The 13730-nt window shown below is 41.6% G+C and overlaps 2 protein-coding genes across 7 annotated transcripts in view; one reads left to right on the top strand and one right to left on the bottom strand.

Annotated features, from left to right (window-relative positions):
• mib1 (MIB E3 ubiquitin protein ligase 1) overlaps positions 1-1321 on the bottom strand; it is a 70082-nt gene extending 68761 nt beyond the window's left edge. For 3 of the 6 annotated variants that reach the window (XM_025066106.1, XM_025066108.1, XM_025066109.1), the window contains exons 1-2: positions 937-1321; positions 460-674 (exon numbers count right to left, since the gene is read on the bottom strand). In XM_025066106.1, the coding sequence (XP_024921874.1) occupies positions 460-674; positions 937-953 (232 nt within the window). In that variant the 5' untranslated portion in view covers positions 954-1321. Of the gene's footprint in view, positions 1-459 lie in introns of all 6 variants that reach the window. The other 3 variants (XM_008334461.3, XM_017042458.2, XM_025066107.1) reach the window with 2 other exon arrangements.
• A 1090-nt stretch (positions 1322-2411) lies between these two features.
• abhd3 (abhydrolase domain containing 3, phospholipase) lies at positions 2412-9663 on the top strand. The gene is made up of 9 exons (XM_008334460.2): positions 2412-2714; positions 3814-3977; positions 5069-5251; positions 6391-6436; positions 7811-7923; positions 8318-8491; positions 8581-8629; positions 8731-8896; positions 9202-9663. Exons 1-9 carry the CDS (start codon positions 2424-2426, stop codon positions 9381-9383), a joined length of 1368 nt encoding a protein of 455 aa, XP_008332682.2. The 5' UTR covers positions 2412-2423; the 3' UTR covers positions 9384-9663.
• The last annotated feature ends 4067 nt before the right edge of the window (positions 9664-13730 follow it).

The raw sequence follows: 13730 nt of genomic DNA, 5'->3' as shown, positions 1-13730 counted from the left end.
TCAGATAATACATAATAATACATATACATATGTGAACTGGTCCTGTTTATTGAGGTCATGTTTACACAACGACATGTGTATTATACATTATACAGTTCTTTGGTCAAGATTGGGTCATTGTCATAGTGGGAGATAATTATTTGACCCATGATGGAAGAAAATAATACACACAATTAAGTCCAACGAACAAAGGCTGCATATTGGACCGGTTTTTTTTCTGGCTGGTCCCAATAAAATATTGATAGTGGATTTGTTTTGAGTTGTTGAGTGCAGTAAAGATAGTGGATTTGTTTTGAGTTGTTGAGTGAGTTTACATGCAGTAAAGGTTGCATTTTTCTGCAATACAGTCGTGCAATTACATCGGTCGATCGACTAATTTAAAGGCAACAATGAAGAGCTTCAGCCAGCCTAAAGTTGTTAGTCATTTTCTCAGAAACATACAGGGATTAGTATAGTTACCTGTTGGTGCACTGTCTAGTATCCTGACATCATACGCTCCAGAACAACGGTAGTTCGCAGCCGTCCCATTGTCCCACACAACTACCACCTCCTCTGGACTTTCAAAACTCCTGACGGTGCCGACATGTCCCTCTCCGCCGTCCTGCTTTCCCCACTTCCAGTCAGGTCCACGCACCACTCTCGCTCCTACTCCTTCCATCATGGCTCGATTGTTCCTGCCGGTAGTCATTGGAGGAGCAATGTCGCAAAACCACAGAGAATTGTGTTTAAGTTAAGCAGGCTAGCAGCGTCTCACAGCCGGGCTAGCTCCTTGTGCACTGGTGGACAATTTTCAGCAAGCCCAAACAGGAAAGAGTCTGGGGAGCTTAGCCTGCCAGCTAAGGACGCTCAACTCAAACACTGCCCCACGCTAACGCTGGCTGCAAGCCACTGCTTCTCTTGCCTTCAGTATAAGACACTTATTACAGTAATACATACGTATAAAATCTCTGCATAGCTTGGATGACCAGAGAATACAACTTAGCAAGTTCTTCGTTTCTACCTCACAGAGAGAAACACCTCCCAACTTAGCAGGCTAGCACTTCAAGTCGCTAGCTATCGCAGTGCTAGTAGGATAATGATCCCTGGACTAGTAGCTCTTTCTCACTCAGGCAGATAGATTTCCTCTATGTGTTTGTATATTCTTAATGCTGTTGCGTGAGACGCAGGCGATCCATCCAGATCTTCTCCTTTTCCGGCCAGAGATGGTTCTCTGGAGTCAAGTCAGGATGATCGTGTCGCCATTATTGTCAATCATCGTCCAGAGCTCAGGCAAGCAACAACTATCCACGGAAAAAGACGATAAAAACCGAAGATGCGAGGCCTGGGAAAACAAGCCGTGGAGTTGGAGGCCAAGGCGCGCATGCGTATTGGCGTCATGAGGAGATTTTTATCAATGAATTTTTAAGAACATAAACATGGCCAACCTCCCTGCAAATTCCATAGTTTCTAAAGATTAAAAAAACGCATTTACTCAAAGCAAGTATACTGGAAAACTTTAAAATAAACCACATCATAAATAAAGTTATTCTTAAAAATACTTTACTGTGGTTTACTGAAAGATTATGGTGTTTTTAGCCTCGGAGCCTGTTTTTTGGACCCATTAGGATTTAGTAATGCAAAACAATGGATGTTTAGTTTAAGATGAACATTGTGGAACACGGTTTTGTAGATGTTGGCAAAACAATGGATGTTTAGTTTAAGATTGAACTCCACAATGTTCAATCTTAAACTAAGTAGATTGACTACACGGTTTTGTAGATGTTAAGTTTTGTTGTCTTGTTTTATTAAAATTATTAAAATTACATTTAATATATGCTTGATAAATACTTAGTCAATTTGATTTAATTACACACTCCCTTACTGAGCCTGGAGGTGGTTCCTCTGGGTCTGGAGCCCCTGGGACCATTTCCTACATTACCTCTGTGAAGTGCCTCTGCAGTCCACTCATAATCATTATAGATCTTGAAGGTAATTTAATTACAAATTACAATTTAATTTGCTACTCTGTGTCAGGTGTCCCAGCAGGATTGGAAAGTACAGAAGACCCCAATAGACCAGAAGTGAAAGGTGACCCCCTCTCCTCCCAGAGTACTTTACCGTTGCCCTTATGTTACAAGATTATTATGAGAAAAAGGTATTGATGCAACTAATGTGTTTTTACTTTATTGTTGAATTAACTAATATAAATATCTAAAAACTAAACTTTTTTAGTATACACTAGCCAGTCGCTTCGTGTTTTTTTTTTTTAAGTTGCAAAATCTGGACATCCCTCTGTTGTTTGCGTTATTAAAGGTCAAACATTCCTACTGACAGTCCTGCACACTTACGCATCCATTCATCCACCCCACCTCGCCCTGTGCGGACTGCAGGTGGCGACTGTGAGAGTCCAGCTATAGCTGATCGGAGAGCGCCACCGCCCGGTGATGGCGGTAACGTCTCTGCCCTCGTCAGGTCCCCTTGACTGTCTCCTTCAGACAGACTCAGCTGAACATCACCCGCGCTGGCCGTTGTCCTTGCACACCGGGAGGAAAAACGACAACAGGGACCTTGCAATGATCTCGTTGGACCTCAACTTCAACATTTTGACAAGAGATCTGTCGCATTATCTGGAGAATCAGGTGAAAGTTGGTCTCTTTGGCTCAGGAGTGGGACTGTCTCTGGTGCTGGGCTTTAGCGCAGCCTACACCTGCTACTACCTGCTTTCGGTAGCGAAGGTGAGTGCTGCAAAGTGTGCGTTTAATGAAATCAGGGGTCTAATATATGATGTTTACATTAAAGTCGTATCATGTCTTGCGTCGTTTGCGGACACGTCGATCGACCGACGTGCACCGGTTTTGCTGGTGGAGCGGATGATGCTGCTCCTCCTGCACATGTGATCCGATGACAGGCTGTGCAGAGCCTGTGAGGCAGCGATCGTGCATATCAGAGATAAATATTATCCTCATCCATGTGCGGCACTTATGCAACTGCATTAAACAATCCTCAGTTTTAGCCGAAGCCAGGGCGGTAAAGATGGCGTGATGAATAGCAGCTCACAGCAGAGGCTGAGGGTGCGGACACAAGGTTATCTTTACAAACCTGATTATGTTTGACCTCCAACACAGACATGGCTCCATGTAAACCTGCTTATAACCCGGTATAAACAAAATAAACACATATTATAAATATATGGTATCTATCTATCTATCTATCTATCTATCTATCTATCTATCTATCCTGCATCATGTTTACATTTTTACAACACGTAAACATTACAAAATACATTTTATTTTAAAGGTTTTTAAATAGTTGTTAATGACAATTTGAATTCCAGAAAAGTAGGATTTACATGTGCAAAAAAAACAAACAAACCAGAAAAACATTTGTGTTGCATGTTGTGCATGTATAGTTAAATGTACAGCCCACACGGAAAGTGTGTAGCACACCCTCATGGTTGTTGGTTTATTCAAATTGTTTCTCAGACATTTCAGACATTTGTTTACCTTTTAACACTACCTGTTTACTACCTGAATGAGAAATACAACTACTATCTTGGGCCTGTACACCTCCAACGTTGTTGGGAGAAAATGTTATTACTATACTATTTTATACATTGTATAAAATAATTATGTTTGTTTGTTGTTTATTTGCATTTCTTATATTTTCCAATGCACCATCCAGTCTCTAGCCGTGTGTGCTAAAACATGGCTGCAGGCTAATCCTGTAGCTTTTAGTGGGATACAACTTTACCTGACAACTGCTGTGATTGGCTGCTACCTGCAGCATTGTGATTTGTCCAACTAGACAAAACTTTATCTTCTCTTGTATTGACAGAAACCGCAGCTCATCTCGGGGGGCAAGACCTTCTGCCAGTTCCTGAGAGATCATTGCCCAGTGGTGTCAGAGACCTACTACCCCACGTTTTGGTGCTGGGAGAGTCGAATCCAGACTCTGCTGCGGCCCTTCGTCACAGCCAAACCTGGGGTTGTGTACCGAAAGTAAGTCCTCATCATAAAAAATCTTGGTAAAAGTGACCTGGGCTCTAAGCATGGCCATCGTGCGTTGTTCTGATTTTTTGTTCATGGTTTCACAGATTAAAATAAAATCTGTTGTGTTGTAACTAGTCACAACTAGACTGAGAGGAGAAATAGACTTTTGTGCCATGATGCAGGCTTGGATCGCTCTCTTGCTGCTCAATACTGTCGTTCAGTAAATGATTAAGTATCATTGCGGACTGGCCCCCAATCATAGAGGAGATTACAGTGAAGCCTGGAGGCCTGCTAGAATATTCCGATGTTTACAGAACATCCTGTAAATAAAGTGACACAAAGTTGACTCAAACACAGGCAGAAAAAAAGAAAAACGGTTTGTTATTCTCACTGCTGTCTGGTTGTTTTCCCCGCCTGAGTTGAAATCTGACTCTTCTCGTTGTCTGCCCGGTGGAAGGTCGCCTCCCACTGTGTGCAACAGACACTGCAGGTTGTAGAACCTTCTGCCTGGCTCGCCTCGCCTCAGGTGCATATTTCATGGCCGTTCTCTAATTTCATGCTGATGTCTTTACCACCGACCTGCCAACTTGGCTCATGGGCTGCTGCCTGTGTTTGTGTGCAGTGCAGGTTTGAAAACGCATTGGCTCTGGAGATAAATGACCTCATCTGCTGAGGCTGGGCTGGTACAGTCCAGAAATTGATTGAGCATAAGGAGCCAGTGGTGCAGTGCCTTTCCTGCTTCACTGTACTTTCTGGGTGTCGCAGAGAAAAGAGACGGGCAGATCAGGAGAGAGACGAGGCTGCACTCGTGCTCCTGATTTCACCTTGCGTATGTTTGTGCGCAATAGTTGCAGTGTGAGACAGTTCAGCTTCAACTGCATAGAGAGTATTACCGTAATCATAATGGACGGAGCTATATCATCGTTTACTTTCTAATGGCTGTTAAATGAGCAGATGTGCATTAACATCTACAATCATTAGTGTTGAATTGATGCACAGATCCAGCAGAGACAAATGGATGGAGACACTGAAAGACAGATAGATGATGATGTCCACAGAGAGCCACACTGCTGACTTCTGTGTCCCTCACTTCTCTGCAGTGAGCTTATTAAGGCAGCAGATGGAGGACAGATCTCTTTGGATTGGTTCGACAACGACGAGAGTCCTTTGCATCCCTACGCCGCCACCAGGCCCACTGTCCTCCTTCTTCCCGGACTGACCGGCACCAGCCGAGAGTCCTACATTCTGCACATGGTCCAACAGAGCCGGGATCTGGGCTATAGGTGGGTGGTCTTGGCTTGATTCCCTCCTTTAAGATGCAGTGCTGAGGCAACATTAAGGGCACTGAATCAGTACAGTTCCCACAGTTCGCCCTACATTTATAGGACAGTCAAAATGAAACCCTTCATCATGTTATTTCATCTGATAAATTAATTAGATTAACATTTTTAACAGTTGCAATTTCACTAAAGCACCTTGAAGTAAAAATACCATCTCCACACCCAACATACGTACATCTGTGGAGGATTCAAGTTTAGGTTAGCCTATCACAGCACAGGGCTTACATCTGTGGAGGATTCAAGTTTAGGTCAGCCTATCACAGCACAGGGCTGTAAATAAGTCTACGATAAGTCAAGTACAAAATAAAAATGGCTAAGAGCTACTCGTGTTGTGTAACATTTATTTTCATAGTTTTCAAACAAACTCAATGAGCTTTCTTTGCCTAAAAATTAGCAATTTGTTACTGTCCAGATATATTATGATGTTGTTGTTGTTTGGCAGCGTGGCAGTCCACACAAAGCCATGTATTCAAGGCCCAGTATTGTTTCTATATTTTGACCAAATAAGTTGTTTTTATTTCTGCAGACTGTCGCCGTCTTCTGGCCACAGTTAGCACAACAGTGCACTCTATAAGTGTTCGGCAACCGTCATGGCTGATATAAACGCAGCATTTACGCTGTGCATTAGCGAACTGCAGTTTAATATCCGTTCGTTTATGACAGCGATATTCTGCAGAAAATAAAATGAAAAATAAAAACAGCTTATTTGGTCAACATATAAACTCTTAGTAATTGATTATTTGATTCATACTGAAATTACAATTTCAAAACAATTTTTGCTTGGTTTGAGAATTAGCTATTATTACACTAAACAAAGTGAAAGATATAAATAATATTGTAACCTGTTGGGGCATGTCTAGTTTTTTTCTGCCAACATTGTTGCTGAAATAACAGTTCCGTGTTCTTCTGTATATTATCGGTCGGCGGCTTGGATTTTGCTGTAAGTGCAAACAATGAATGTTAATTCCATAGTGTAATTATGCATAATGGTAATGAAGACAAAGATCTATTAAATTCCTTAACAAACCGGAATGAGCTGCAGGACTTTCCTGGTGACGACACAGTTTTTTTGTCTGTTACAGATGTGTGGTTTTCAACAACAGAGGGGTTTCGGGTGAAACACTGCTGGTAATACTCTCATCATTTCCTCCTGTCTTGTTCTTTCTTGTTTGTTTTTGTCATCTGTTTTCCACTAAGGCCAGCTGTTAACAACAGATGCTTCCTTTATCCCTCCTATTTGTCAGTTTGACAGCTTCTCAATTGAGTTGTTCTTTTTTTTTTCTCCTGCATCCAGACCTGGTGTTTGTTGGACATGTGTCCCAGAGTGCAGATGCCACACAGACAATGTTCTAACACAGCAGGGCCAATAAATCACAGACACCTGGATTCATCTGATGATATATAGTACTACTAGGGATGTACAAACCCCTGTTTGAATATGAGATTAATTAAATGAGCTGCAATGCTGCCATCTAGTGACTTTCACTTAAATATACAGCAGTTTATCCCCAAAACAATTTTTAGGGCACAGGTCATTTGGCAAAACCCAGACATTGGGTTATCAGGTTTTCATTATTGGAGGAAAAACTTATAACGATTCTTACAGATATTAGATAATATGCTAATATCGCTCGGCCACATGTCCACATGTCTGTCCTCTGTGTCGGTGCACTTTGACACAGGGACGTTGTCCACTCACAAAGACATTTTATCTGTTCACATTCGTTTCGATGTCCTCCAGTCGACGCACATTTCACAGCATCTTTCTGGGTTTCTGTTTCCGCTCTGCTAAGTCCTCACTGTCTCTGAGCCTCGTTTAAACCCTGGTACTGCATCTGGAATTTTAATTCAGCCTCACTCAGCCGCATTCACATCCAGTTTCCTAATCCCTTAAAAAAGTTCTCCTCCTCCAACACCCATGTGAAGCAGACTTAGATCTCTTAAGTTCTCTCCCTCTTGAAAAAAAGCCTTTCTGTATCTTGTTTCAAATATTATCAACCACAACCCAGATTTTGCTCGGGAAGAAAAAACTCCAAAGAGCAATGAAAAGCAGGGATTTACTTTTGCTGAGTTTCTGTTTGAATCCTAATGAAGGGCTCCGTCTGTGGAGACGTCGACAGTGAGAAGCCTCCTGAGAGTCGTTGATAAACTGCTTTGTTTTATAGAGTTGAACCGGCTTCTCTGCTTGACAGGCTGATTTAAGATAGACAGACTTGATGTGGAGACTCCACTGCTGACTGCAGCTGGACCGGCACTAAAGAAAAAAATTATCTGTTGGAACTAGAAAAATCTGTGCTGGAAGTTTTTGACTCATTTATCAGGAATATTTTTACCAAACAGTAAACACCCTGTGAGATTCAAACCTCTGTTCAGTCACTGGGATTTATTGCAGTAGTTCTTATATACAAAAACACAAACAGATAAATGAATAATAAATACATAGCTTGAATGACATTAATTTGTGTGTGTCTGTATGTGTGTGTTTGTGTGTGTCCCACCCAGACCCCCAGGACCTACTGCGCAGCTAACACAGAGGATCTGGAGACTGTCATTGAACACATCCAGAGGAGGATTGAAGCTGCTCCAATCATGGCTGCTGGAGTGTCCATGGGCGGGTAATGGAGCCAATGTGAGGGCTTCGTGGCCAGGAAGTGGCCCCTGAGCCGAGAATTTGACACCACTGACTTAGATGATCCTAACTTACTCCTCTAAATATGAATCATAGTTTATTATAAGTTCAAATTTCCTTTTAACTATTTTTGGTCTTTCTGTATATTAGCTAATTGTTGTCTCACATTTAGCTTTTTCTAACTTCATCTTTTGTCTTCTGACTTAAACTTAAAATACTTAATACTACAATATTTCTTTCAATATTTGGAGAAAGTCTGGCTATTTTCTCTAACCATCTAACTCTTGTATCCAGTTTTATTTCCTTCAGAGCTCTAATGAATAACCCTGGGTTGGTCAGACATGGTTCATGTCCCAAGCCCTCTCTTCTTTGTGACCCAGGATGATGCTGGCCAACTATTTGGGGCGTAAGGGGCGGGAGACCTGCCTGAGAGGCGTGGTAGTTTTCTCAGCTGGCTGGGATGCGTTCGAGTGCACGGCTTCGCTGGAAAAACCCCTGGACCGTTTCCTCTTTAACTCCTATCTCACGAGCTGCCTACAAGCTTCAGTTCACCGGTCGGTGATGATGAAAATGTCAGTTATGTCACGAAGCATCACTCTGAAATAAGTTATTTTATATTTTTTTGTTTTTTTTTGTTTTTCAGACACAGGCCGATGCTTGAAAAATGTTACGACATTGATCATATCATGAAGGTAGGGGTCAGGGGTCGTGGTCAGTGACAGCCGTCTGTAAATATCTGGTCTAATTAGCGGAGGTGACCACAGGTTCATTAAATCACTGTGCGCCATCACAGGCGAAGACCATCCGGGAGTTTGACGAAAGGTTTACCTCCATCATGTTTGGTTATCCCACCAACGACGACTACTACCGCGATGCCAGTCCCATCCACGGGCTGAAGTCTGTGCAGGTGCCAATGCTGTGTCTGAACGCTGCCGACGACGTCTTCTCACCATCTCACGGTGAGACTGAGCAGAAACAACTAAGAATAAGAATAAGAATAAAATGGTAATAGTAATATAAATATTTTTTAATTTACATTAATTGCCTTTTTTATTGTTTATATTCTTCTGTCTTTTCATTCCATTTTCCTTCTTTTTTCACCGTTGAATCCCTGAATGGCTGTAATTCTGCAGCTGCCACAGTGATTTAAATCTTTTATCTGGGAAATAAAGAATGTGACTCTAATCACTGGTAAAACTGTATCTTTTAGTTAATTAAAAAAATAAATCTAAAAGAACTTTTATATATTTTTTTCCCTCTGCAGCCATTCCAGTGGAGACAGTGAAACAGAATCCTAACCTGGCCATGCTCATTACCTGTCACGGCGGCCATATTGGCTTCCTGGAGGGTCTGTGGCCTCGGCAGAGCACTTACATGGACCGAGTCTTCAAGCAGTTCGCTAAAGCAGTCATCGAACACGGCAACCGCCTCGCAGACCTCTCCTGATGATTGAACCTCACAGTCTCTTTCTTCTACTTTTTACTACTTTTCTTCTACTTTTTTCCCACTTTTACTGTTCCTCCTTTCTTTTAATCCTTCTTCTTTTTTGCTGCTTTCTTTTTTTCTGTAGCATTTGTGCTGCAGCCCACATCCATATATTTATTCCCTTCTTTATATCTACCCATTTTTCATCTTTTTTTAATGGTAAGATAATTAAAAACTGAGCCTAGCTGTGCATTTTACTGAGGTCAAGTCTGCCCCCATCTGGTTCAGTTGTATTTTCCAATTCGTTCCTGCTGAATATTTTGTCAGTCGTCAGTCGGTTTCAGTTCACAGACAGCAGTTTTCTGCTTTCGTTTCAAGAATAACATGAGAAGGATTTAAAAGCCAGCATCATGTCTGTGAAGCCGTTAGCTAAAGCTTTGTCTAAAGGTGAAGATAAAATGGAGTTTGTTGTAGCTTGCAGGTTGCTATGTAGAGTTAGGGTTTGGCTGTTCGCTGCTGCTTCCATTCTTTACGCTGAACTAACAGTCTGCTTCTAAGTGAACTCTTTCCACTCATTCTCATCTATAGGCCCAGTTATTTGACTAACATACAAGACATGTCACGTGACATGAAAAAAAATCACTAATGTTGAGGAAAATGAAATTGCACTATTTTAGTGATTTAATTAGACTCCTTTTGGCCTGGCACTAAAAACAATTATATATATGTGTGTAAATATGGGTGATGGATTCTGGCTGTCAGCCTTTTATTAGTACTTTGTTTTCCGCCAACAGTGATCAAACGGCTGGCTACCGTGTGTGAGTTGGCGTAACATGAAACAAACCGTTCCCGCTGACGACCAGTCTATCGCTTCTGCTCTGCATGAGGGATTTTGTTGACTTCCTGTTGATGCGTTTTGTTCCACCTGGTGTCCAGTCAGTAGGCTGCATCCCACTCCCAGACGTGTCCCAGGCATCGCTTCACAATCTGTGAACACAAATGATACGTTTGTGTTTTATTGGGAGGATAAACATACATATGAAGTAGTACACGTACCGCACACGGTATACGTACTACTGCAACGGAAAAATGTTCGACAAGGTGTGCAGCAATAAGAGTTGAACTGAAAAAGTTTCTCTATAGTAAAAGTACATCTATATGCACATGATCAACACAGGTGTAACATGATGAAGTGAATAAATGATTAAACAGATTCCAGGTCCAAATGTGTGTTGTCTCCAAAGTATGTGCTTATATTACAGTACATCCTGTCTGTAGAGTATAATGGATGGTTTAACTGAACTCTTTTTTGTTTTGCTTAATAGAAAAAATACAAAGGTCAAAGTTCAAAAGGATATCATATGATTGACCATTGTCTTGAAAAAGTCAGTTAACCTCTAGCCCTCTTGCAAATTAAATACTTTGAGATTTTTAAAAAAAAAATTACAATAAATAAATACTCACTGTAATGATCTTTCTGCACAATTCATCTTGTTGCCGTTCTCCACAGTGAGCAGATGTGAGGTGCATGAATCAAGCTGCCAGACACCGTGCCCTCGCCACATGATCCCATCTCATCCAGACTGCTGTGGGCTGAAATAGCCCTGTGTGTTACATCACAAAGGCTGTGGGTTGATGGGAGTTTTTGCTCCAATGTTGCAGTGTAGGAGCTGAAATAGGGCAGTCCCTGCAGCAGCTTCGCCCCCTGTGACCTTGTAGTAAAGCCACAGCAGCTCTTAGCATCCATTACTGAGCCCTTTCTGCTCTTAACAGAGATAAGGGTCAGCGGCGTGCTCACAGTGGGACCGCAGAGGAGACGAGATGTGCAGGGCGAGGATTTAGTCCTGGGCAGAATGAAACCACCTGGGATTGAAGGCAGAGGAGATTATTATTTACGGCCTAGAAAGAGGACAGGACCTACAGTTGTATAACACTGGCCGTGATCTGGAGAAAGTACAGAACAGAACATGAAAAAAGAGCTGGTTAAATATGTTACATTAGGACAGTAAAGTCACTTGGCTGCAGCTGGCACAAGGTGAAGGCAGAGGACGGGCTGAGCAGGAAGTGGAACCCTGGAGTTCAGGAGAACTTTAGAAACCAGTTAACATACAGTAGAACTTCTATTTTCCCTTAAATAATTAACAGAAGTGACTCCCAATTCATTCACTACAAATGAATCAGCACAGAAGACCTCGTAAGTCACTTTATTACATTCACAAATTTTCAACATCTATCACATGGCTCTTTTGACATATGTTCACAACCCACAACAACAATGGTAAACATGAGGTAGATCACCCAGACACCAAAGCTACTAATGGGCTGCACATGGTTCTCAAGCATATTTCAGTGAAGATTGTGAGAGCAAGTTGCATATTAAGTGTTAAATTATTCAAAGGAAAGACACATTCTTTGGACCATTGCAATTGAAAAAAAAGATTTTTTTTTTTATCGCCAGTATTAGAACATATTCTAAGGGGGGGCGGGGTCAATTATTTTATTATCTGCTTATTTGTTTTTCTCTCGGTTATTATTCATTTTGACAACTTGTATAGTGCAAGTTCACATTCCTACCACCGCAACATTCAGTACATTTAGGGATCATTCCTTTTGTGCCTTGTGCAAAAGCCTTCATGGATGGTTCAGAAGAGGACACGCCCCCTTAGCGTAAGTGAACTCAGCATGCAAACCAAATATTACACTTAAATATGATTAACAGCCCAAAAAATGCTCGTCAAATAAATAAAGATCCCTCATGGACTTGATTTTCATTTTCAATAAAAATCCAACACAAGAACAGGGAGAGACACAGACATGTGGTTGGGGACATCTAGGTAGATTCTTCTTGCCTTTGTAACATAACATAAAATGTACAAAGACATTTGACCAACATTTACTGGCAAAGGTTAAACAAGACTTAAAAAAAAACATCAGTAACCCTCGGAGGTTAAGGGGGAGATACAATATATTAATAATGTAAACAAAGCTTTAAACAGTACAGTAGTCTTAAACCCAAACTCTCGCTCCGACAAACACCACACCTCCTCACATTTTTGCGGTTTCTTCTTCATTTTCTTAGGTCCGAAAAATGCACGACTTCAGCGGTGACTGTGTGAATCGTCACATAAGGCATATTCTTTGGACAACCCTGTGCAGAAAAATATAAAAACATTCAATGTTCAAGTATATAAATTGACCTGTGTAGCTGCTCTTTTGGCAGTGTGTGTTTCCACCCTCTGTTTCCCAAAGGCAGGAATCACTGAGAGTTCTGCTGTCGTCGTCTTCGAACGAGACAGCAGCAGCTCAAATGGCAGGGAATACTCTCATGTTGCATTTACTGACCTGTCTAATGTGATTATGATTAGGACATGTAATACTTAAGTCAGTAAATGTCCTAATACGAAATCTACGTCATTAAAAGTAGATTTCTTTTTGGTTAGATGTGCAGCTGATTGAGATTAAACGTGCTGCTGAATCTTTGTCTGTTTTTTTTTTCTTCTTTTTGTTTTTAAGAACCAGCCACTGCTTCAATTCTTTCTTATTTGTCTGAAAGTCATCGGGACCCTACATTCACACCTCTTCTTTTGCAGATTATGAATTCCAGGTTAATATCTCATAGGCACACGAGGAAAATGACAGAATTTACTGTTCAGTTGTGCTGGGCTACGTTAGACATTCATGGTTTCAATCCCACTGCTGCGTCAGTACAATCTGACGTCATGTAGGTCAACGTTAAGGTCAACGTTCTTCTTTTTTTTTTGTTCATAAAGAGATGAGGGGGGTGAGATTTGTGACGTTTGAGAAAAGACAGTGAAAGCAGATGATAGAAAGAACAAGGTGCAGCAGAGGACTTCTTTGGTGCTGTAGCTTCGTCCCTTTGGGCAGCCACCCTTGAATCTTACTTAAAAACCCTGAGATAGACACGAACTTTATGACCCGGGGTGGGGCATACTGTAATCACAGTTCATGTACACAAACACACAATATTTAAATAGTCACATTATCCATTGGAGAACATCCTTTTTTGCCAAAGGAAAATCACAAAACAAATAAAGTTCACTGTCAGCTGTGCCTCTCCGACCTCACAGCAGTTAAGAGCGCGATGCCGGCTGACATGACACGATGACGAGTTAAAAGCAAGCATTTTTAAAAACATGTGCGGACCCTGGGCAGAGCCAGACAGTGCATGTTGGCAGCAAACACGGTGAGAGTGACCACGTACACGCCGTCAGCCCTCCTGTAGTCTCCTCCTGGAATGACATGAGTCAAGATAAACGGCTGGCATGAAATCACATCTGCCCTCATTTCTGATTGTGCTTCTGACAGAGCGGCAGGAGTGAGCTGTAGGGGAATTCCAGGGTCAAACGT

The sequence above is a fragment of the Cynoglossus semilaevis genome, chromosome 20 (genome assembly GCF_000523025.1).
Source record: "Cynoglossus semilaevis isolate Cse_v1.0 chromosome 20, Cse_v1.0, whole genome shotgun sequence".
In the NCBI taxonomy this organism is placed as follows: Eukaryota; Metazoa; Chordata; class Actinopteri; order Pleuronectiformes; family Cynoglossidae; genus Cynoglossus; species Cynoglossus semilaevis.
This window is presented reverse-complemented; position numbering and strand designations above follow the sequence as displayed.

What these genes read in the sequence shown, in the direction of transcription:
- abhd3 (XM_008334460.2), top strand. Translation starts at nt 2,424, where the DNA reads ATGGCGGTAACGTCTCTGCCCTCGTCAGGTCCCCTTGACTGTCTCCTT. An exon ending in ACCTGCTTTCGGTAGCGAAG is followed by an intron (nt 2,715 to 3,813) that starts GTGAGTGCTGCA and finishes TTGTATTGACAG; the next exon opens with AAACCGCAGCTCATCTCGGG. An exon ending in CTACAAGCTTCAGTTCACCG is followed by an intron (nt 8,492 to 8,580) that starts GTCGGTGATGAT and finishes TTTGTTTTTCAG; the next exon opens with ACACAGGCCGATGCTTGAAA.